Genomic DNA, 25,440 nt, shown 5'->3' with positions numbered 1-25,440 from the left:
CAATCCCCTCTCGAGTCGAGAATGGAAAAAACGGCTTTGTACTCGATTAGACTTGGTGAACATCTATCTGTATACAAAATTTGGTAGCTCTAGGTAGCTCCTTTCTTGTGAAAATCTGATAATACACACATAGACACACACATTCTTGTACATATTAGTAAGGATTATATACTGTAATTCAACATTATAAATAGCTGGACTACAAAGTTATTAGATAATACAGATCTGGTCAGAATCCACGCAGAAAGATGACAGGTTTATCAGGATTCTAGGTTGAAACACATGGTAGATGTAAGCTAGGATATTGATGCCTATTGATCATTTGAAAATTGATAAAAACAACAATTTATTAGCATAACGATAAAAGACAATGAATATAAGAAAAATATTGTATAGAAGATAATCTCTCATTCAAACAAGAGAACATTATGGGATTTTGCACCTTATAAACGAGTTTATTACTCTAACGTGAAATACAATTTAAGAAAAGATACTCCGAATATATTGGCGGAAAAACTGCTTGTCCTTACAAATGAAGAATATGTACGCAAACACACAACACACAAAATAAATCTTTTCTAAAGCAACGAAAAATTATAACATTTTTTGTACTATTATCTTGAATCTCTCTATAGGAAGAATAAAACAACCATAAACATGATTTTGAACTATAGGCTGACGGAAGACCACCAAAAAAGAAGACATATAGGCGTTTACTTTAAGAATTACCAAGCATGAAAACAACAAATGATCTGTCTATAGTAAAGAATAACGACATAAGAAGAGAAAGGACGATAAAAGGAGAAATAGAAAAGAAAAGAAAAATGTACGTGACGTAAGTGGTCATTAGGGGTTTAAGATAAGACCAAAACAGCAGGACTTGAACTCCATTTATGTTGACTTTATGAACATCCTATTCTTCACCCGCCATTTTTAACGATATCATGATTGATGGAGCTTTACCGCCAAAAATCTGCTTCCCGCTAACGTTGTTCCAGTATATAAATATTTCTTTAAAAAAAGGAAAGAAAAAAGGAACCAGACTCACAAGGGAGAAGCAATATGTCTTATTTATTATATAGAGAGGACAAGAGATAACAAAGTGTTTCACATGGCTAAGAGCAACGAATTGCAGCAGAAGAAAATTCCCTAACATAGGAGGCAAGAGAAGGCCCATGTGAAGGATTTTTTTCTCGTTTTTCAAATATTAATATAAGGTAGATCAAAACAACTATTGTTACCTCTAGCAATATTAGGTTCCGAAACTGTAGTCACGCCATAAGGGAAAAGTATGTATAATGAAATGCAACCTGTAATTTTCCAATATTTTAGAGAATAGAATAAAACGAAAATGTATAACATTTTCTTATAAAAGTTGTCCATACATATAGTTCAGAACTCTTTTGTCTAGGGCAGCGTCTCTCAATTTGGAATTTTAGAAATACGCTCTTGTGGTTCTCTAAGACAATATTGTTAGTCCAAAAACGACAGAAAAATATAATTTAAGTGAACTGCGTCTCACGTACGTGCGTTGAGAATCTCAAACAAATACACAACTAAATAAAATAAAGATTATACAAATTTTAGTTGCTTATCTAGACGAAGGCCTTTGCTACAAAATATTTTTTGTAGCTGTCAATTAGTTAAAAAAAAACTAAAATATATTTTATTATATTATTATCAATATAAAATTAAGATGATTTTATCAATCCTTGTTTTTAATACAAGCATATTGGTATAGTGGTATATGTTCAAAACATAAAAAAATGATAGAAATAATACAAGTTGCTATAGCCATTTCTGAGGTTGAACTGTGGTTTCAAACTGAAAGTACAGACTTTTACAAAGCGAGCTTACAACTTTTACAAAATAATATACAAATAATACACAAAGATATATGCAAAACACAAAAATATATTATCTCCACGTTTACAAAATAAGCTACACCAGGGCTGTAAACAATTACTGCCGATGAATCCAGTGTCTTTGATGGATTGTTTTAGATATCCGGTCAAACACATACAAACTATAGTTCGTTAGCTTTATTTATATTCAAATAATAACACAATGTCTTTCAATTATATTTCAATTACCCAAAATCACAATTATTAAAAATTGCAACGTCGAAGACCATTTAACGTGACTAAATCTTACTATTATAAAATAAGTAACTCTTCAACAAAATTTGTCAAATTTTTAACTTCAATTACATATCCTAGCAATTATACAGAACAATGCCAACTATTCTTTTTCATAAAGTCAAATATTAACTTATAAGCGTTTTCCGACCGACTAAACTAATCTCATCAATTTTATATCTCTACAATGTACAGCGACTATTATGAAAGATTTAAGGTAATGGGCATCAGAGTCTAATGTTCTGATTGAAACTGATAACCCGATGCTCCCTACTTTTGATGAATAATGGATACGAGATGATCTCGTTACATTATTATCTTGCACTGTAGTGTTCATTCTCTTGCTATAAGTTTCTAGGGTCATCCAGCATTTTACATGCCATTCTCATAATGCTCCTTCACTTACCACTTCCACAAGGTAATGCTGCAGTCGATGTTGTCGGTTCGGGTTTGCGTTTACCTCTCTGATAAAAAAGTTTCAGAAGTTACGTGTAATGATAACGTCTTATAGAAGTCCTTGAGTTTTGCAATATTATGCGCGCCGTTCTGTACTGAGCAACGAATCTCTTTCTGAACCAGTGTTGACCACTTGGGCGAGTGTAGTTGTGGTGTGCTTAGTTCCATTTTGGTAAGCACAACAAATCAAAGATTTTTCATGTTTATTATTAGAGCCTACCAAATAAAACAGTACATTATTGTGGCGAATCTTGCATTTTTGCTAGCCAATATTTTTGAAGTCATGGTCAAATATAATCCATTTTAAAAGATTACCCATTTTGAAGGAAAATATACGAAGCTACATGGCGCCACTGATGAGATAAATGCCTTCTACGCAGTCAACTACTCAAAGATTTATTACTCCACTATCTTTTTTTGACTTCTCTGGCCAACCGAGTAACAATAGACACAGACTGAATCGTACTAGCATACACCAAAAGCGACATTTTACTTGACTTTATGTTTCGCTGTAAACAAATGTGATAATGAGACCGTCTCTTGCACTAGAAATTCACTACTGCATTGGTGAAATTGAGATATGAAAATAATAAAAAAATCACATTTAAAAAGTATTCCATGTATTTAAAAAAATGAGAAAAAAAAAGAGGAACGGGAATCCTTCCTAATATCTCGTTTCATGTCTGTTCTACATTTGTATAGTTATACACATAGAACAGAAAATTTCCCTTGCAATTTGTGTACAGCATATACATATTATATATATATATATATATATATATATATATATATATATATATATATATATATATATATATATATATATTGTAGCAGGACTCGATTTTCGAGGAAAATAATTTGTATATTTTGATTCTATTTTATGTTTATGTCACAAAATCATTTATTGAGGTTATGGGAATTAAATGTTGTATGTGCGAGTAAATGCAAGCTGCACAAAGTTGCTAATGTTTGTGTCAGCAGTTTATTGTAAACACATGTGTACAAGAATGTCATCGTTGAGAGTCTGGCAATGTAGGAAGGAAATGTTGACAATGTGTCTATCCTCACATTAGCCAGATTCTAGAAATTGTATAAAGTGAATCTGTAAGATTTTACGAATTTCATGAGATTACGGATGTACGGAGAATTGCTTAGAATCGGGAAATCAGAACGTGTCGAGGATTGCAATTTTGAGTTTTGACACATGGAAGGAATTTGTCTCTCCATGTGAAAACGGTGTTGCACGTGCTGCAGCAGACGAAAAAGCAGACGACGGTGGTTGGACGACGCCAAACAAAACTGGAGGACGAGAAGGCCTTGGAGAGTCCTTGGAGAGAGTTCGTGAACAGTCCTTGGAGAGTCCTTTGAGGGTTCATAGAGATTCGACAGTGGACAGTACTTCGAGATTTGATAGGAAGTCTATAGTAGAGTCTATGATCAAGTTACAGTGATCATTCTTTGGTTCGAGTTTGGAGAACCAAGTTCTATTCGAGAATCAGCCAGATGACAGAAGGAGAAAATAATTCATATTCCAAATCATCCTAACAACGTAGAACGTCACGCAAAGAGTAGCATTGGAACGGAGTCATACTTCAATGCTCATTTCGTCTTTCATCAGCTAGGAGATTCAGCTTGAAGGAGCCGAGTTCAACGCCGGAACAACGAGGGAGATACACCAGTTCATTCAGGTATGTGTAGCACCGATTCAGTATTCAAAAGCTCAATACTTGACCGTTTCTGTACTCGTCTGGCAAAATGAATCTTAATATCCGTCATTACTAACGTTCTGAAATCTTACAGTTCACTCATAAACATAACGAAATACAGTGTTTTTATTTTAATGAAGTGGACGTATTGTTATTCAATTTACCCCAAATGAGAAACCTCTCGCAAGTTAATATCAGTGTTTGTCCCACTCATTCTAGATGGTGAGTGGAAGGCGCCTAGTTGCACTCAACTTTGCATCCCCAATTAGGCACTGAGTGGCAAGGTTGTCTATATATATATATATATATATATATATATATATATATATATATATATATATATATGACCCTATATACAGAAGAGCTCCTCCGTGGCTAAGCGGTTAGCGTACGCGCCTTTGGCGTGGGAGACCCGGATTCAATTCCCGGCGGGAGCTCATGTGGTTCGGATTCCACGTTAATCAGTAGGTCCACGTCTCATATAGCCTCGCTGCTGAACGGGACGTAAAACTCAAAATCAATCAATCAATCAACCTATATACAGAAATGAAGAAACCAGTGATATTCTAGGGAGCAGGCTAGCAGAATTGGATCCATTAGTTACATCATGGAGGCCTACACAAACGAAGCACTGTTGCTATATGTAGATTTTACTTTATTTATTGTTTTACTTATATTTTGGAATATATATATCTTTGTTGAATGTTTTTTTTTTTTTTTTGTCTTGTAAGAATCCTATTTACCTTTCGTAGCAACGCCAAGTATACTAATAACCAGGGCCCGGATCTTGTTGACCTAAACATTTTTTAAAAGTGTCCTATAAAATGACACTAAAATTCCTGCAAAATGACCCTAAAAATCACAAAAAATTGACCTTAAAACTTAAGTTTTCTCAAACTTTTATTTCATTAAACATTGACATTTTTTAATATCCATTGGATTTTTAATTAACATTTCTCACTCATATTCAAAAAGCTTTGTTTTAGTTAGTTGCAGTCCATTGATCATTTATTTCTATTGATCAGTCCATTGTACGGCATTGTAAGTATTGAAATGTCAATTCACTCCCGAGTTGAAACTAGGAAGCACTCTTAAACAATAAAACTTAGCAAGTTTAGACTACATGAAAATAATAGATAAAAACCTGTTTAAAACCCTTGTACGCCTTCTAATGCATTTTTAGTTATTCACGTGATCACATTCTTTGTGATCAATAACCCATAACTATGTGTTTGGCCACCTACCAACCCCCATCTTTCGTTAACCAGCTACAGTTTAATTTTCATTAGCTTGTTAAGAATGCAGTTTTTCCACCCCAATAGTCAGGAAGTAAGAAGGAGATTATTCGACTTCGTCTTTTCCACATCCGTAAACCGTGTTCATTTAAAGATTTCCTTATGTAGAAAAAAAGAATAAAAAGACCATAAGTGACCTAAAAGTTACCTTAAAATATTAAAAAATGACCTGAAATTTCAAAAAAGCAAAAAGTGACCAAAAGTTGACCCTAAAAAACTATATTTTTAGAACCTACAGTTGATGGATAACGTTTTTATTTGAACTTGCCTTGTCCTATGCGTAACAGAAAAAAGTTGACTTGTCAACAAGATCCGGGCCCTGCTAATAACAGTAATGAAAACTGAAACGTGTAAGGATATGGTTTGTATTTTTAGTTTGTGCATATTTTGTCATGGTAATCTGGGTAAAATTTCGAAAAAGAAATCGTTATTGAGTGTCTAAATACAATAATCAAGTGCATAAAATATAGTTCACATTAACAGTATTACAAAAGGCATACTTTTAAGACATTTCCTAATTGCTACACATATTATTGCAATTGTATATTTTAGAACGATGCAGTTCAGTTGTTTTCTTTATACTTCTTCTGAATGCAGTGGCCGTTAATGTTTCAACCTATATTTGTATAAAGAATGCTCAGAACTCTGGCGTGTAAATAAACATATTGAAATGTGTAATCTGTAGATTTACGTCACACAGTTATTCCCTGTAGGCTTAAAAAGACAGATGATTAATGAAGGTGGAAGATTATGACATAATTGGTGGAATGAGAATGTGGTAAAAACCCAGAGAACCTCAAGAAAATCCACGGACACGATTATACCAACCACAAATTCAGATGATCTGGAATTAAGTCAGGGGTCCCTCATACCTAAGGTGAGCGCTCTACCACTGAACTCTCGTGTTCCCTGTAAACATTTTGACTTATCAACCATATTTTCTTAACAAATCATCAGCCAGAAACAAAACAGTACGTAATATTTGATCCAAGGGTTCTTCTGATTACTAAAAATGTAAAGTTTGGATAAAGAATCAAAAACATCGTTTCCTCTTTTACGGTCGTATACTAGAGCTAGCTTCGGAAGTAAAATGGTTAAATTTTTAATTTGTACTTTCGTGAAGATGTTCAATTACACAATACTTAACTATAATACGTTAGTTAAAAACAGGGGAAATTGAACGAATCTTTGCCTCTAGTTAAGCAGGAGGATACTCTACCACTGGTTTCCGAAGATAAGACAACTAACCTGGACTTCATTTAAATATTACATTTTGTACTGGAGAGTACATTCAGCTAGATGATAAAAGGTACCAAAACTACACTTAAACAGACTAATCATCACTAGAAATATTCGCAAGGAAATTGCAAGGAATCTTGAGAAAATTGCATTCTGACTAAAGTATAATCACTTTTGATGTGTATCCCTTTTAGGATCTTTATCTTGGGGGGGGGGAGGGTATTTTTTAGACTTTCAGTCAAGCAGCTACTGCATCGTCACTATTTATCCTAGGATCATGGTTCATACCTCACTCTCATCAGAATGGAGCAGGCTTTCAAATGGTACCACTTACATGCCCATATCATATACCAGGAGAGGGAAAGAGTGAGGTCAAAGGGAAAATTTCGGGAATTTTTTGTCACACTTTGGGAACCTCTGGAACGGCTCTGTGTGAACGTAGAGATCTCAAAAAAATCTGATAAATACTACTCGGTAGACTGAATGCGTGTACCAAGTTTCAAGCTTCTATCTTGAATAGTAAGGGCGGGAGATATTTTATCAAGAATCCCCACAATGCCCCAGATTACCGCATAAGACCCTGATCTCAGGTAAAAAATTCCTGAGACATCCCTATTTACCCTAGTATCATGGTTCGCCCATCATTCTCTTCAGAATAGAACTGCCTTTCATACGGTACCATTCACATGTCTCGATCATGTATCTGAGGCGGGAAAATCCTGAAGAAAGTGATTTTTTTTGTTAAAATATCTCTTTTTTTCAACTTTTTGCCCCTGGACCTCTCTGTTTTAACGCAGAGATCTGAAAATAATCTGATAAATACTACTTGGTGGACTGAATGTTTGTGCAAAATTTCAATCTTCTAGGTGCAAAAGTAAGCCCGCCAAAAAATACCGACAATACCCCATATTCCCGCATACAGAAGGATATTTTGTAAAAGTTCCCTGAGACATCCCTAATTACTTTAGGATCACAGTTCGCACATCACTCTTTTCAGAATAGAACTGCCTTTCAGACGTACCATTTACGTGTCTCTATCATGTATCTGAGGCGTAAAAATAGTGAAAAAATGATTTTTTGGTAAAAATATCCCTTTTTTGACCTTTTTGCCACTCTGGACACCCTTCTGCTAACGCAGAAATCTGAAAAAAAAAAAGCTGATAAATACCACTCGGCGGACTGAATGTTTGTGCAAAATTTCAATCTTCTAGGTGCAAAAATAAGCCCACCAAAAAATAATTAACATAGACCTAACAAAAGAAAATATATTGTTTAAAGTTATGACAATCACCTCCTATGTCTCGATGCAGGAAGGTGGGAAACCATACGTAACGTGTTCTACAATAACTCTGGACTTGAAAAACAAAAATGAAAAAGCTCAAATAGGAGAGTTATAACGCAATGTACAATAAAACACCCGTATGGTACAAATTGTACCATAAGATCCTAAAAGGGGTATACCTATGTAAAATTGTCAGGCAAATTATGTATTATTTTGCAATGTGATAATTTGTTGATAAATTTCCAACATGTGAGGTTTGATGCAACATGGTGGACTGCAACATACTTCTCTTTCTAATTTTATTTACTTCCATATAGTATAATAAGTTTCCATTCAGCATATAATTTACTGAAAGACTAAATACAAAATACTATCACAATACTTGTTACCACCCATTTTAAAAATTAAACATATGGAAAGATGTGTGTTGTAAAGAATTGTCAATGCTCGACTAACGCCCCAAGCTTGTAACACTGTTCTGATGTGCAAAGAACCAAGATCTGGATGTTTTAACTCAGCAATATTAACAATCAGTAAGCAAAACTCGATATTATCGTATTTTAGTATTTCGGAAACTCACGTGCAACCGTCTGACATCTAACATAAGTTGCCATCTCAAATACATTGCAACATGTGCAAGTGAATCTACAGTGATGTGATGTAATGGCATGTGTTTTTAGTATAGTATGTATTCAGCCTACGGTTTATGTAAACTGAGGAAACGTTACCTGTTCTTCGACCTGCGTCTCCAATCGTGTGATGACCCTTTGTTTGTCTTGGACGTTGGTGTTGATAGAGGAGACGTGATCAGAGGCTTCGCTAGATGTCCACTCCGCTCCCGCAAGCCTCTGCTCCATTATCCGCACCTAAAAGCGAAAAATACATTCAATCATTTCAACGAACACAAAATGAAATAATTAAAGCCAGAAGATTTTTATTTTCAGAAAAACTCTACAAAACAATGCACTTTAGAATACACACAACTATAAAACTGTATTTTAATACATTTTTAAAAGTTGGAGAAAGAGCGATCTACCTATAGCCATGAGTGAATATTTAAATTCATTTTGAAATGTATTTGACTAAAATACACCAATTACAGTAATTCATTCTTTATAGTTTTTATCTAGACGTATTTTTTGTGTGCTGCATGGACTGCAGGAAAACGATAAGAAACGGTTAGAGGCTTTCGAAATGTGGATTCAATAAAAAAAAGAGGGGAAGAAAATGGGTGGAACGGATAAAAAAATAATGAAGTATTCATAGGTAGGAAAGATGTCCTTATTGAAAAATACGTGGAAAGAAACCAGGAACTGGTTAGAACATTGAGTAAAAAGAAATTTCTCACTAAGAATGGGACTTTAATGTGAGTTGGAAGGATCAAGAGGGATAGGAAGAAAAATTCAATGTAACATTCAACTAGTATTCTTCCGTCAGGACGAGAACACTGGCAGAGAAGTGATGCATGGCAAACTGCCAGTAGTAGAAGAATATTAATAATGATGATGATTATGGAATATTTAAAACAGACAGTCATGTCAACATGGACATATTTCATAGCTCTAAATTGCGCAAAAGAAATTAGACACCGAATTCATTTTTCATGTTAGTCGGAGGAATACATTTTTAAACTGGTAGCCTATATGTGTAATCCCCAACAAAACGTGGTAAACTTGTAATCTCACGTGCGGAAAATGGTATACGTCATAAAGTTGCAAGTAATTTATGACTGTTTCGTTGTTGTAACAATCTTGCATTATTATTTATTAGGATAGGTGAAAAAAATCGAATTTCGTTTGAGCAAGCTGTAGAAAAGTTGTCATTGGGTTAGAGTAGTTTGCATCCGAAATTGCACATTTTTTGGTCCACTCTTTTCTCCTTCCTTAAGAAATTCTAAGTTTTCAGCGGCCGAAGGCAGGCAACAAGCACGGGCTCATTTGCTATTTTTCGGGCTTGTAATGTATATTAATACCAAGGAAACTGCCGCTGCTTTAGTCCATTATCATGGATGATAGGAAGTTTTCAGGATGAGAGAAATGTCCATTAACACAATGAATGAATGGGAAACTTATTTCATGTCTTCTGGAAGAAGGGTTGGAATTCGTCACAGCATTTCATATATTTGAAATATGTGCAAAATAACATTCATATTTTGCCATCACATTTGAAAAATAAACAGTCATCGTTAGATCTATTTACAATAAAATATCAATTTTCGATTTTTCATCATTATTAATTCACTCATACTTTTTGAAAATAGTGGGAAAATAATGAATGCCAGAGGAATTTTGTGAAGATTTTAAGTTCAAAGTGCTGTTCTGATCATGAAGTAGTGTACTGAACGGATGAATGGACATCAACAACACCCTCGGTCGTTTTATTTTTGTATGTGTGAGTCATGAAGTTAGTAAATCTTTCGCAGTCTCACTGACTTTTTCTATATTACAAAGCTTTTTTTCTTCTTTGGTCTCTAGAGAATAAAAATCACACGAACCCAGAAATAAATCAACCGATCAGCGTAAATTAAATTTCATATACGAGTATTTGCAATGCATAGACTAAAAATTAGAATCTGTAATTCATCTTTTAACGAGAAACAATAAATCTATAGGGACATATTCGCTTAGTCACACATACATATGATACATTCACAACTCATATAGTGAGTACATGTCAATAGCCTCTGGCCGTGTTAGCTATCAAGTTACACTTTTTTTATGGTGAAAAAATTGTGAAAGGACATGAAAAATGACCAGAAATTTTAAAAGCATCCCATTGTCTCATTACGATTGAATATTAGTATCATAATGTGTTTTCGTCTATTTTTTATGAAACATGAGTTGAAATACTAGTGTGATGTTTTTTATTTCCAAACCCTCAGAAATGATTTCACAAACACAGATGGAAAAAGAAAAGTAATGAATATTAAATAAAATGTTTATCATAACTAAAATGTTTATATTTCTTTGTAACGAAAGAGCTTCTTGTTACATGGATATTTACAAATTTAAAATTCTTTGTCATATTCATATGAAAATGCATAACAAATTTCCGAAATTTCCTAAACAAGAGTATAAAAAGAAATGGTCCAAGAAAATTTTCCGATCTCCGAAGCTTGCCACCCTGGGCCACAATTTATGTTGGCCCCATACGTAAATACGATCCTGCTCGTATTATTAAATATTTTCTCAGAACAATACAGAAAGGATATATCTGTGATTAGCTCTGATTAATAACTTTTAAATTTTGTGCATCAAAGTGTTTGTGATATTCTTATAACATCTTGTTTTTCACCTGATTGATTTAGACGAGAAGGTTCTTCTTCAGGTCTAATTTTTAATAATAATAATAATAATAATAATAATAATAATAATAATAATAATAATAATAATAATAATAATAATAATAATAATATACTTCATATTACTTAAATTATGTTTCATTTATAAATATTAAAAAGAAAAGCCTAATTTTATTGTCATTAACTGAAGATATCAGTAAAATCAAACCGTAAAAGTCCCGCTTTCATTTCAAAGAAAACTAAAATCACTTTCTCGTATAAATCGATGCGTTAAGAAACCAAGATGGCGTAGGTATTCAACATCCTTAACATTTGTCTCAGAAACATTCAGGAGAAGCATTTCTGTTCTGTAAATCGCACTATTCAAAGGGTAAGTTTTGATTAGGAGTTGATTTGAATCCGACAAGCAATTTCAGCTGAGGAAACAAGTCAATGCGGTAACACCTGCATCCCTCTGCTGATATTCCTTATCCATATACTCATATTTCTACGAACTGCATTTTCTGTATGTAAGGCAGATGTTAAGATATATCTACTCTGTAATTCATAAGCAATGTGCGATATAACTCTGAACAAAGATACGAAAATAATTCATGGATTTCATTATTGTACACTATGTGCATTGCGTCCTATTAACAATTTGTCTTCTAAATACGAACATCGGAACACATATACATAACCACATTTACAAATTAATTTTATTGTAGCTACTATCAAGTGTAAGTAAAAGCGATCGTTAATCATAGAAGAGAAATTTATGTGCCGAGTGAAACAAAAAAAAATCCATTCATGTGAAGTAACAAATGAATTCACGAGCAGAAATGGAACGGTACGTATGAAATGCAAAGAAGAGAAGAAAGGAAATAAAGACAGAGAACGAGAACTGCCCAGAGCCATATAGCAATAAGCGTTGGGGATTTAATATTGCATGTATTCCTATGGCAGGCACTCGCAATGAAATTCCACGATATCGACATCATGATTTATAGAACTACTATTCTTTTAATAACGTATAATGTGTTAAGCTAGTCTACACACCATAAAAGCAACTAGAACTTCACTCATATAGGAATAGATGCAAAAGTGATAAATATGTACGTATTAAAGGATATCTCGAAAGTTCGAGAAAACTTTACTGAAACATTAATTGAAAATTTCAAGTCATCAAAAATAAAATTTTAAGCCTTTTTTTAAAATACAATTTACATAATTTTAATTCAATGCAGTGTTATATTACAAATTTTGTTAAAGAAAAGGCTTGGAGGCTTGGCAATAAATAATATAGGACAACTTGGAGAAATTAACATACTAATAATTGTAAGTATAACTAAAAGGCACTGGACCACCACAATAATTTTCTTGAACGACTACGAATGAATATCTTATATTTACTTCTGTATATTAACTCCCATTAATAACTAATTTACTTAAGTTTTCACAAAATCATTTCAGAGTTATTTCATACTGAGTTATGTTATTTAGGACAGTATATCTTCTATATTTTTCTCTTTATCTTCAAACTTAATACTAGAAAATTTCTTGGTGGTCTTTCATCTTTGCTTAGCTTTGCAAGATGACACTTGATTTGAATTAGAAATAGTGTATAGATGCGAAGTAAAATCTTATAGTATAGTATAGTATACGTTAAGATTTTATTAACCTCTGACAAGCATTTGAAAGAAAGGCACAAACGTACAATAGTGAAAGTAGTTGAAAGAACTAGTATCCGGAGGGCAGTTGAAAACACTATAACCTAACTAATACTCGGAATGCTAAAATAAATACAATTGACCGAATACGGATTATCGATTAAAATTAAAATTTTATGAATCACCAAAATATCGAGAATCATACCACGAACCCAATATAGTTATATCGGACTACTTCAGAGACATGAGTTTGCACTATTATATGAGGAAATATTGAAAGTAGTATTTTTGTTAATATTTGCAGCTATACTGAAGAACATCGTTTAAATATTTTGCAAACGCTGCATGCTTCAATATGCCAAATCATAGGACAAGTATTGTATTGGCCAACTTCATATACTGATATAGTGATTTTTCACTTCTTATCTTCAGCACGAACAAAAACTGTTTTAATTTCATTTAATTACGCCACTTTACATAGAAATTTGGTTGGTTGATTTGAACTTTAGCGTCCCTTTTAGCATCGAGGGTATAGGAAACATGGACTTATAGCTTAACGTGGGAACCAAACCACATGTGTTCTCACCGAGAACTAAATTCGTGTCTCCCGCTCTAACGGCGCGTACGTTAACCACATAGCTATGAGGGAGCTCTTTTACACAAGATGTTCTTCTAAATCCTTTTTTCTTAAACAATGTCCTATAATATAAGTATATATTAGTAAGTGTGAGTGTGAATATGAGTCACGTCCACATTAGAACAATGTAGCGTCATCGGTAAGGCATCTCCTTTCCACATGGGTGGTTCAGTTATATTCTCAGGGACGGACGAGAAATTTTTCTTGTTCTAGCCTCGTTCCAATGCGACTCTGAAGTTCAAATTTAGTTCAATATATCTCTCTGAAATGAATACCTGTGGAAGTAAAGGTCCCCGAGTGTGGTGTTTCAAGGTATATCCCAAAACGACTTCTACTTACTATATACAGTACAAGATAACCTCGAGCAATTTCCTGATAATTACACGGTTGACGATTACCAACTTATCCTCACAACGAGACGAATGCAAACGAATTCTCATATAGGATAGATGAGTTCATGTAGTGGAAGTCGTGAAATGATAACAGCCGAATTTTGAAGGAACTAATTTTACGGATTGAATTACTAATGCTATAATGCGAAGAGCGAGGAACAATCTATTTGTTTTCGAGTGAATAGTTTTATGTTAAGAACAATTTGTGGCTGGAATTAGCCTAAAAGGTAAGTAAAAGAAAAATTATTTCAATTCATATAATTTTACCAATATATTGTCACAGATTTTTAGACAAATCTTTAAGTTGAGTGCTTGTTTTTGTAGTGTCTTGGTTAAAATGCACGAGGGACAAACAGGCAACTGGGGCATTGTGATCGTTTTACTCTTTCCTGCTCTAGAGGCATCAGTGACGCACGCGGAAAAACTCAACATTATCGATGTGGCTCTCGCTCTGGTCTTTACGACGATGATTGTGCGGTAAAATTTTGATTCAGTGATTACAGTGTGATGAGTGATTTCACCAGCTATGCCAAGGACTCACAAAATGTCCATAGAACTTGATCTGCATTGGATGCAGGATGAAAGATGGCTGGGGTCAATTTTACAATGCCCGCTCCAGTTGGTTCTTTACGTAGACATGAGAAATTGTACGCATAATTTTCACAAGAAAGGGTCCAGCTTTACCTTACCTTACCTCAACCTAAAACTTACCTATTCTGTCTACTCTGCTCTTCCCTACCCTACTTTACTCTATCCTATCCCACTTTATCCTAAGCTATCTAAACGCAGGAGTGTAATCATCGGAGGGGGAAGAAATGGGGGCCCAAATGAAATTCGTTTGTTAAGTGTTTATTTAAACATGTGTACTACAGTAAAATGAAGAGTGTTTATAATAGAACAAGTTGAAGTGACCGTTCTTTGTACAGGAAGAATAAGGGTTATTGGATATTAAATTGGAAATTCTAATATTGGAGAATTTATCCTTCTTTTCCCATTTAGAAGCGGAATTTTCGAAAACGCTGCGATACATGTTTACCTATTTTTTGATTATGAGTTTATATATTAAATTTCATATCTCCAATTCAAGAGAATCATTACATTAGGCATTTACTAAATAAAGAATCGTAACTTTTAATACTATAAATTTTTCCCTTTCAGAGCAAAAATTTAAAAAATGTTGAAACACATTTTCAGATTATTTCAATTAGGAGTTTATATGCTGAATTTCATACCTCCAGCTTAAACGAATACTCACATTGGGTTTTTCTGTATAAGAATCGGAGATTTAAATATCGAATATCTCTTTCCCCTATTAGAAGTGGATTTGTCTAAGGTGTCAAAACATGTTTGCTCTCATTTTTAATTAGGAGTTTAAATGCCGAATTTCACACGTCCAACTGGAGTGAATAATCACATTTCGCAGTTTACAATAAAGAGTCGAAAATTGTAATATAGAAATTGCCCCGTTTTTCAACATTTCAGAGTGGAACTTTTGAAAAAATGCTGAAACATGGTTTAGTTATTTTTAATGGGAAGTTCACAAGATGAGTTTCATCTTCCTAACATAAGATACTCCATTTAAAAAATGAACTTCATTTAATCTTCTTAAATACGTGAAGATATGTGCTCTGTATTTTTTTAAAAAAAAAATCTTATCCTTTGTTTTTACAGCAAAAAGAGTATTATCCAAATTTTATGTTTCTAGCTATACTAGTATAGCTTTGATGTTGACCAGTGGACCACTTTTAATTTTTTATATGATAGAAGAGATATGAAAGAAAAATTTCAACCTCGTCGACACATTATAATGATTACGAACTTGGCAAATCCAATATTTGTTGCAATACTGATCACTGGGGTATCCAGGAATCAATCATGAAGAGCGCTAATAATTGTCATTACGAAGAAGTGTGCTTGCACAGACATATATACATGCACCAAACATTACGTGGCGTATTGTTGGTCAGAATACTTTATTACGACACGAAATTTATTATCTTCTTTCAGTACATAGAAATGAGCCGAATTGCAAGAGAAACAGATAAGAAAGATATGACTTTAGTTTTCTTTAGTTACAAACTACTGAAATATTGACAATTTTTGCTAAGTAGTACCAAATTAAACTTCCTGCCACTACAGCTCACGACAGGCTATGGTTAGTCATATGGCTCACGTTCAACTGGGTGATGCGAGGCTAGCGCATCGTTGCCCAGGTGCCATTATTTCTGCCTTTCAAGATTGGAGTTCGATACCTCTTAATTTAGGCAGCTCTCAATTGCCTCATGATGTTGGGTCAATATAAAAAAAAAGTTAGTACTCCCCTGAGAATAGAACCAGAGAATAGATCATATACACTGAGGTCGTGTACACTAACAAGAGCTAAGTAACAATAATAATAATAATAATAATAATAATAATAATAATAATAATAATAATAATAATAATAATAATAATAATAATAATAATAATAATAATATTTGAACATTCATTTTCTTTTCAATAATCTCTCTGCGCACCTGCATATGGTAACGAAAAAGAGTTTTAAAAGATGAAGAAAAAAGTATATAATTAATCTGCTGAAATGTGTAGAATTAAAGAGAAAGCTTTTAGGGAGTAGGATTTTTTTTAACATGTCAGTATAATGTTTGTTTTTCGTGCTAAATTGTATATATATAATATATATAAGTTGTAACATAGAGAACCACAAATGGAACATACTACATGAAAGGGTAATCCATTATGGTATCACTGTACTAAAGTGGGCAGGGCTTGTGGTGAATCAGCCCACTGTCTATGCCACTGATTGATTAATCATTAACTTTGTTACCCTCCTTTACTTCTTCTGGACATAGTTATGATTTTATTACCTTACATAAGTATCTGGATTATCTTATTTTCTTCTATTTTAACGTTTCTTTACAATATTTTAACTCACATAAAGGTGAAATCAAACAAATGAACGTCTTAAAAAATATTGTTTTTCTTATGAACAGTCTACGGTACATTTTCTAAAATCGTGATTCTGATTTTGCACAGTGTTAAAACCTATGTTTCCATTGCAAATAATAATAATAATAATAATAATAATAATAATAATAATAATAATAATAATAATAATAATAATAATAATAATAATAATAATAATAATAATACATATGTGGTCACGCATAGTGAGTTATTAATGCTTCCACACTTTGAAACAAGACTCGGTTTCCTTTCAGTATGTAAAATCCGCCCTCTGAAACAGTTATGACCCATGAAGAAAAACTTGCTGGGTACATTCCTGCCTAAACCACTCATACTTTTCTATGTGCATGAAGACGAAGTGGAGCGTTTCATGTAAGCCCGATGACTGAAGCACACTATAATGAAAGAAACTACAGTTGCCAGTAAGTAAGGTTACATTCAATGTCTAATCGCTATATATGTAATATCACGAATTTAGCTGTGTAGTATTACGAAATTACTCGGGTTGCAGAATTTGCAGAAATTTGTAGACTTTTTCTCAACGTTTATATTTCTTGCATATTAACATCGTGATTCTATATTAATATCTATCACGATATAACCGTGCGTGGTGTTGCCTAGAAGGTACGTGTAAACATAGAATATATACGTTTATACAACAGAACTTTATGTATAATAAGAAATTGAAAATCTTCATTTAAAAAACACAGAATGGTCGTATTTCTATGTAAAGGGAGAAATTTTATGAAAAAGATAGAATTATATAGAAAGTATGAAATGAACTGAATTCTTTTAAGTTTAACGTCCTACACTGAGAAAAATAAGCGATAACATAGTGCAGGTTAATGGCTAATTTGGCTGCTAGAACCAGTTAATAATTTGCAACAACCCTTCTGAGATAAAAGAAAAGGTTAATTTTGCGAGGTCACCGGTAATCAATCGAATAAGTTATTGAAAAATGAATAGAAAGAATACAGCGTTTGGTTGTTATTAACCTATAAAGTACGTTAGAAGAAGGTAACCAATTCAAGAAGGTTAATTTAATTTAAAAGCCTCTGTTGTTATCAACTGATTTCCACAAGGTAAATTTTACCCTCCAGAACTTGTTTACAGATAACACTGCATTACTAGAAGTACAAACAACAACGTCGCCATTTGCAATTTTACGAACGACAAATCTTAACAATTGTGAATACGTCCGAAAGAATGGGAAAACAGTTATTAAAATATGGATTCTACATGAATTATTAGAGAAATGTGAAGGAAGTTTATGCACTCATTTACGGAAGTTTATGCACTTCCTGATATTTAAATGAATATATTGTTGTAAGTAATGTCTGTAGTACAAATAATGACACGAGATGGTAGCACTGCTAACCATAGAACTGCCGTTAAAACATTCATATACACTCATAATTTCATGGCAGGTTATAGTAAATATAACACGTTGTACATTGCTTTTCGGTAACATATTAAATATACCGAGTAAAGCTTTTCTTATAGTAAAGAGTATAAGCACATAAATTCTCACTGTAAGTTGTTATATATTTCTGGTAGTGGCACAAGGGTAAGACAAACGTAAAATTGAATGATAACCTTAAGAAATTGTCATTTCTTTTAATATTGCATTTTTTGATGTGTATTCATAACTGTTAAGATTGTGCTTGAAGGAGCAATTCCAATTATTTTAACCAATTTGTAATATTTGGTCTAGGAATTAATTCGTGCGGTTGGTACGCACACATTGAAGCTGTAGTACAAACACAAAATACATAAATACCTTAAGAAAAATATTGTCCATCGCTAGCCACCACTTTCGCCCATCTGTCAGGCAATGTACGGATTCCGTGGCGAAAGCAGTCCTCATCCTTGGAAGCGATCCAGTCAGAGACCCATGTTTCGATATCTTCTGAAGAAGTAAACTGCTGTCCAATCAAATCGTTGTTCATGCAATCGAACAAGTAGTAGTCCGAAGGAGCAACGTCTGGTGAATACGGCGGGTGGGGTAAAACTTCCCATCCGACATTTTCTAAAAAGGTTTTGACCGGTTTTGCGACATGTGGGCGAGCGTTATCATGTTGAACAATAAGTTTATCATGTCTGTTCTCCCATTCTGGTCGTGTTCTGGCCAGAGCTTGCTTCAAACGCATTAATTGTCGTCGATAACGTTCTCCATTCATAGTTTCACCCGGTTGCAGCAGCTCATAGTACACCACACCTTTCATATCCCACCATATGCACAGCATAACCTTTGCACAGTGAATATCTCGTTTTGGTTGTGATGGACCTAGTTCACCTGGTTTCACCCAGGCCTTTTTTCGTTTAGGGTTCTCGTAATGGATCCACTTCTCATCACCCGTAATAATTCGATGCAGAAACCCCTTTCTGCTCTGTCGTTGAAGCAGCAATTCGCAAATGGTTTTTCGTCTTTCAACGTCTCTGTCTTTCAATTCATGTGGAACCCAATGTGACATCTTTTGAATCATTCCCATGGCTTTCAAGCGTTTGGAGACTGTTGTTTGATCAACGCCTAATGCTGCTGCAAGTTGTTCCTGCGTTTGACACGAATCCTGCTCGAGCAATGCTGTCAATTCTTCGTCTTGAAATTTTTTTGGCTGTCCAGCTCGCTCTTGGTCTGCCAAGCCGAAATCACTACTTCTAAACCGTGCAAACCACTTCTGACACGTTCGCTCAGCTAGAGCATGGTCACCATACACTTCCACCAAAATACGATGACTTTCAGTCGCACTTTTCTGCATGTTAAAGTAATGCAGCAGGACACCCCGCAAAAACACTTTATCAGGCACAAATTGCGCCATGTTCACTTAACTACAAACTGGTGTTGTTGACGCTTTAATCCACTGCCCTATACTACGAACGATACGCGATGACAGGGGTTTGCAACACATGTGTGGATACACGGAACTGTGGGACGCTCCGTTCGTTGCGCCATCTCTTGTCCACCCGCACGAATTAATTCCTAGACCAAATATTAACCAGATTACTACAATTGAAGCACTCGCTTTCATTATCCGAGTAGTTGGTTGTTTCAACATGCTACCTAGGTGACGGGTTACAAGCTATGGTCGGTAGTGGTAACTATGTGATCGGTTAGCATACCCCTGTGAGTTATTACTAGACTTCGGATTTTAAGGCAAATGCCTATTTTGTTCCCTTTATAGGAAGTAAAAAATACTTCGGATCTTTACGAATCATGAGGAATTAAGCCTATTAAAACACTTTATAAGTGTTCTAAAAATGCCTAAAATGGAGTTTAGCGCCTATTTTGGCCGTTTTGGCCTAAAAATGCCTAAAACTGCAAAAAATACAAAATTCCTGTATTTTTTAAATAAACTTTTTTTTTAGTGTTGAGTGAAATTTAATTGACAAATCTGAAGGCAGAGTGAGTGTGTTTGTCGAGGCTAATTTTAGTCTAACTCGTATGAAGAAGTGAAACGCAGAGGGTGGTTGTATGTAAAAAATTGTTTCTAAAAGTTGAGCTATTTCTGCTCAAGGTCAAGCCCATTTGTGAAAGACAAAGACAAACCATCCCTTTGCATCCTGCAGACACTGTACTGAAAGATCTCTATCTCTTTCTGTCTGTCTCTCTTTCCCCAGGGGCAAAACCAAAGCTATTGCTAAGTGCATATCGCAGTAACCAATATTCCCCTCCCTGCCGTTCTGCATTCTTGGAACTATTCCACCTTTTCTCTTCTGTAGCGGCTCACTTCAGCTCTTCTGTGATCCGTTCAGCTCTCTGGAATTTGGACAATAGTTTACACACACACATTCACAAATCAACACACAGCTCTATTGAAGCAAGAATCTCTTCGGGTCTTCGCTTTCAATATTTGGGAAAAACCAAAGTCCACGAACAGAAACGATTCATGAAGTGACGCGGTTCAGTTGACTGGAGTATCCATCCATGTATCATTTTCGGGTCAGTGCAGTGATTTATCTTAAACACGTAGTTCAAGAACGATACATCGTCTCTACAACGCATGAACAATTGGACTCAACGGCTTACAGCCCAGTCACAGATCTTGAGGATTCTTAAAAAGAAGTTTTGTATCATACGCAACAATGCCAAAGGAGAAGTCTTCAAAAAGTACCTTGATTCGCCAGTGGTTGCAAGAATTTCCAGATCTAACATACGATGGAAGAATAATCTTTTGTCCATTGTGCAGCAAGCAGGTAAGAAAAGCTATTTTTATTTACAGAATTTATAAATTTAATTAAATCAATTGTACACCCCCCCCTCCTTGTTTCTGTATAGCTAGCTAAAGTAAAACCTTTATCAATGGGAGGTTAACTATTTTAAGAGACAACGTTACTGAGCTGCTGAACTCGTGAAAATCTAATTTACATGGAATTTAGATCAGTTAAGAAAAAACATAAAAATAATCCTGTAACACAGGAAAATCTTTAAAATGTAAAGACTTCTAGCAGCCTGCTTAAATGAAATATATGAACGATGGTTTTGAAAGTGCTAATGGAAGAAAGTGTCTAGACTTACACATTCAACAGTTTTAGGGATTCTCGGGGATCTTGAGAAAAGCGGACATGGCATTCTCGGTTCTTTCCGAAGGACTCCCCCCCCCGAAAAAAAGCGGTAAAGGTTAAAAACAATGTAAGTTAAAGTTGACATATTGTGTCAGTAACTCCAAAAGGGGTCCTCTTTTCGGAGAAAAATGTTTAATGCCAGCAATTACTCGACAGTTTCAGGAGCTTAAGAAAACATATTTTTGCTATCTCGTTTTTCAAAAGAAAAAAAAAATACGAAAGAAGTTAAGAAAGGCGGGATTCAATTTTTTTTAAATGCCAACAGTTCCAAAAGTTTGAAAGAAGAAATGTGCAATGCCAATATTGATTATCTTTAAAAAGTTAAGGAAACTGGATATATCCTTTCATCCCGAAAATATCTAAAAACGAGGATTTCAGTTTGAAAGAAAAACTAGAAATGTCAATATCTTGAAAAGCATAAAAGATAGGAAAAATGTTTAAAGGCCATTTTTTTTTTTTTTTTTGTTATTTTTCTCGAAAAAGAAAGAAAAGATCTGTTAATAGTTAAATAACGGCGTTTGAGGTTCATAGATTGTCTCAGAACTTGTTTTACGAAGCAGAAACTTGTTTGTCTCTTTGTTTTTTTATTTATCAATTTTGCTCGAGGTGCTACTGTCTATTGTCTTAAGATGCTATTGATTTCCATCCATAGTTACAGACAAATAAATTCCACACAGGGGCAAGAAAAGAACAGTCTGACACTCGTCTAACAAGAATTACAATTGCGGATAATTTTATTTTAGGACAGATCTTAAGAAAGGAAGAATTTGTCTCTGATGTTCTCTCCCCAAAGCCAAAAAAAAAAAAAAAAAAGGAATTCTAATCGATTGCTCTCTCTCTCTCTCTCTCCTGATGAAGAATATCCATACACCTTTTGTCGCAGGGCCGCAAGAGACAACTAATTTCCAAAAAAAAAAAAAATTAAAAAACGCCAATTTTATTTATTGTATCATGCTGATGTTCACGCTCAACTAAGGCATTGCTAATACTTTATTTTCGTTCTAACTTTGGTTTCTGTCAGTTGATAGTTGCAAAAATTTTGAATTTTTGAAATTTTAAAACGGCCCTTATTTTAAATTTTTGACAGGTCACTGATTTTCACACTGAAACATTTTAATCATATTTTGGGGAAAATTTGGTTCAAATCAGTTAAAAATTTTGTAAATTACAGTTTTAAAGAAAATTTTAAAGGGACGATATTTTGAAATTTTTCATGCAATTATTTTGGCATCCAAATCTCAAACAAAATATTGCCAAATTATGTTTTAATTTTTGCCAAGTTGGAGTGTGTCAGCATTCGAAATTAAATAAAATATAGTGCTTAAAATTAAATTAGTTACAGTGCTTAAAATTAAATATTATTTCTCAGATATTGATATACAATTTTATTGCTTCTGTCTGTAAATTGGGGATTATTCTGAAGTAAAATGCTCATCGATTAGTCTTTTATTTGATCTGTTCTGATTCGAAATGGGACTGGGGTATATTGGTCTTTAACGAGGTAGACCAACAAGTTTGCCTTTTTGTCAACTTTAAATCAATAATGTAACGTTCACCGATTAAAAAAAAAAAAAAAGCACATTACGACCAGAAAGGCAAGCAAACAGTGATGGTAGTTGTCGCAATTAGTGCTCTCAATCGGGTCAGTTCGGGTCGACTTTTGGTTGGACACCCTCGAGTAACGGGTCGGGTCAGGTCAGCCTAACTCGGGTCACGGGTCGGGTAGCGTTAGACCAACTCAGTTCACCGGTCGAGTCGGGTCACCCGAGATAGTTTGACCCGACCCGACTGGTGAACTGAGTTGGTCTAACGATACCAGACTCGTGACCCGAGTTAGGCTGACCTGACCCGACCCGTTACTGAGGGTGTCCAACAATAAGCTGACCCGAACTGACCCGTTTGAAAATACTAGTCGCAATGTACACGAAGAAAATTAGAGAATTTGAAACCGAAATTAAAGTTAAAACGCCACCATCTTCACTAGTTTTGTAAGAAGCATTTGAAAATATATTTCTAAGCGTTTTTTTTTTTTTTTTTTTTTTTTTTTAAAGGTTTCTCAGGAAAAGAAGTGCCACTTAAAGCAACACATTGATGGTGCTGGACATCTTGCCAAATCTAAAGCGAAGAAACAACAGAAACAGACACAGTTAACTCAGCCTTCTGGATCTGGATCTGAATCTGGAACTGCGAACACATTTAATGCGGATCTTGCTAGAGCCCTTGTCGCTGCCAACATCCCATGGAACACACTTCAAAATGAAACATTCCGACAGTTTTTACAGAAGTGGTGCCAGCAATCGATACCGTGTGAGTCAACACTCAGGAAAACGTGTTTGGATTCTGAATACAACAATACACTTGATACAATCAGAAAGGATATTGGCGATTCCAGCATTTGGGTAGGCGTCGATGAGACTACTGATGCATGCAATAGATACATAGTGAATGTTGTTGTAGGAAAACTTGATGAAGATGGACCTTCAACTCCTCACTTGTTAAGTAGCAAGGAAATTAAGAAAGTGAGTGCCCAGACAATTGCTTACACCGTGAACAAAAGTTTGCAACTTCTGTATCCTAGTGGTGTGGATGATTCTAAAATTCTTCTTCTTTGCACAGATGCAGCTTCTTACATGATTGCTGCGTTTAAGAACCTAAAACCTTTCTACCCCAACCTCATCCATGTTACCTGTGTAGCACATGCTTTTCATAGAATTTCTGAAACAATCAGGAACGAATTTCCTCAAGTCAATGCCCTCATTTCTAACATGAAAAAAACTTTTTGCAAAGCCCCATCGAGAATCGCTGTCTTTAAAGAAAAACTGCCTGGCATTTCTCTTCCTCCACAACCTGTCCTAACGCGCTGGGGAACATGGCTTGAAGCAGCTTTGTATTACGCAGAGAACTTGGACGCTATTGCTGGTGTTGTTGGCGAACTTCCTGGTGTGGAAAACATTGCAAGTGTTTCAGTTTTGAAGGAACTTTTCAAAGATCCCATTCTCAAAAGAGATCTTGTATATATCAAGTCAAATTTTTCATTCTTACCTACGACGATCACTAAGTTGGAAGCTACGGGAAAGCCACTTAGTGAACAGGTGTCAGTAGTTAACGAAGCCGAAAAGAAAATCCAAAGTGCTACGGGGAAAGTTGGGGAAAAAGTGCAGTGTAAGTGGGAAAGTGTAGTGAAGAAGAATGAGGGATTTCTTGTGTTGGCTCGTATAGGGAAAGTTTTGATGGGAGAGGATGAAACCATCCCCGACGAAGTGGAAATGAAAAATGTATCGAAATTTAAGTATGCTCCTGTAACATCTGTCTCAGTGGAAAGATCGTTTTCGGCAGCAAAGATGATCCTTACAGACAAAAGAGAGAGATTGACAGTCGAAAACTTTGAGAAACTGTTGGTAATTTACTGTTTCCAAAATTACGAATGAGCAAGTTGTGTACTGAATGAATCACCTGATTCACTGAAAACAAAAGATGTTAATAAAAAGGGGTATGTAATAATTTATACTATTATTTTTTGAGCCTATTTTTAATTTTTAGCGCCTATTTTCCTATTTTTAGTACCTATTTTAGGCGCCTAAAATTAAACTTTTTGGTGCCTAAAATTCCGAAGTCTAGTTATTACACAGTAACCTAGCAATATTAACCTGTAACGCAAGGTTGCAATCACCTCTGTTGGCATTTTTGGTTTGGTTGCTAGGACACATGGCTTTGTTGTCCCTATATTGACAAACTAACTTGGTTACTGTCCATATTTTTCTTGTTTACTAGTAACCTTTCTTTCTTTTTACTTTTTTGGTTGTACGATTATGCAT

The 25,440-nt window shown here is 34.6% G+C and overlaps 1 protein-coding gene across 6 annotated transcripts in view; it reads right to left on the bottom strand.

Moving 5' to 3' along the window:
• The window catches only part of LOC145660567 (uncharacterized protein CG43867-like), a 714,987-nt gene that overhangs the window by 183,351 nt on the left and 506,196 nt on the right, over nucleotides 1-25,440 (bottom strand). For all 6 annotated transcript variants that reach the window (XM_081725794.1, XM_081725789.1, XM_081725790.1 and 3 more), the window contains one exon: nucleotides 8,845-8,982. In XM_081725794.1, coding sequence (XP_081581920.1) covers nucleotides 8,845-8,982 — 138 coding nt within the window. The remainder of the gene's footprint in view (nucleotides 1-8,844; nucleotides 8,983-25,440) is intronic.

Source organism: Thermobia domestica, chromosome 9 (assembly GCF_964235325.1).
Source record: "Thermobia domestica chromosome 9, izTheDome1.hap1.1, whole genome shotgun sequence".
NCBI lineage: Eukaryota > Metazoa > Arthropoda > Insecta > Zygentoma > Lepismatidae > Thermobia > Thermobia domestica.
This window is presented reverse-complemented; position numbering and strand designations above follow the sequence as displayed.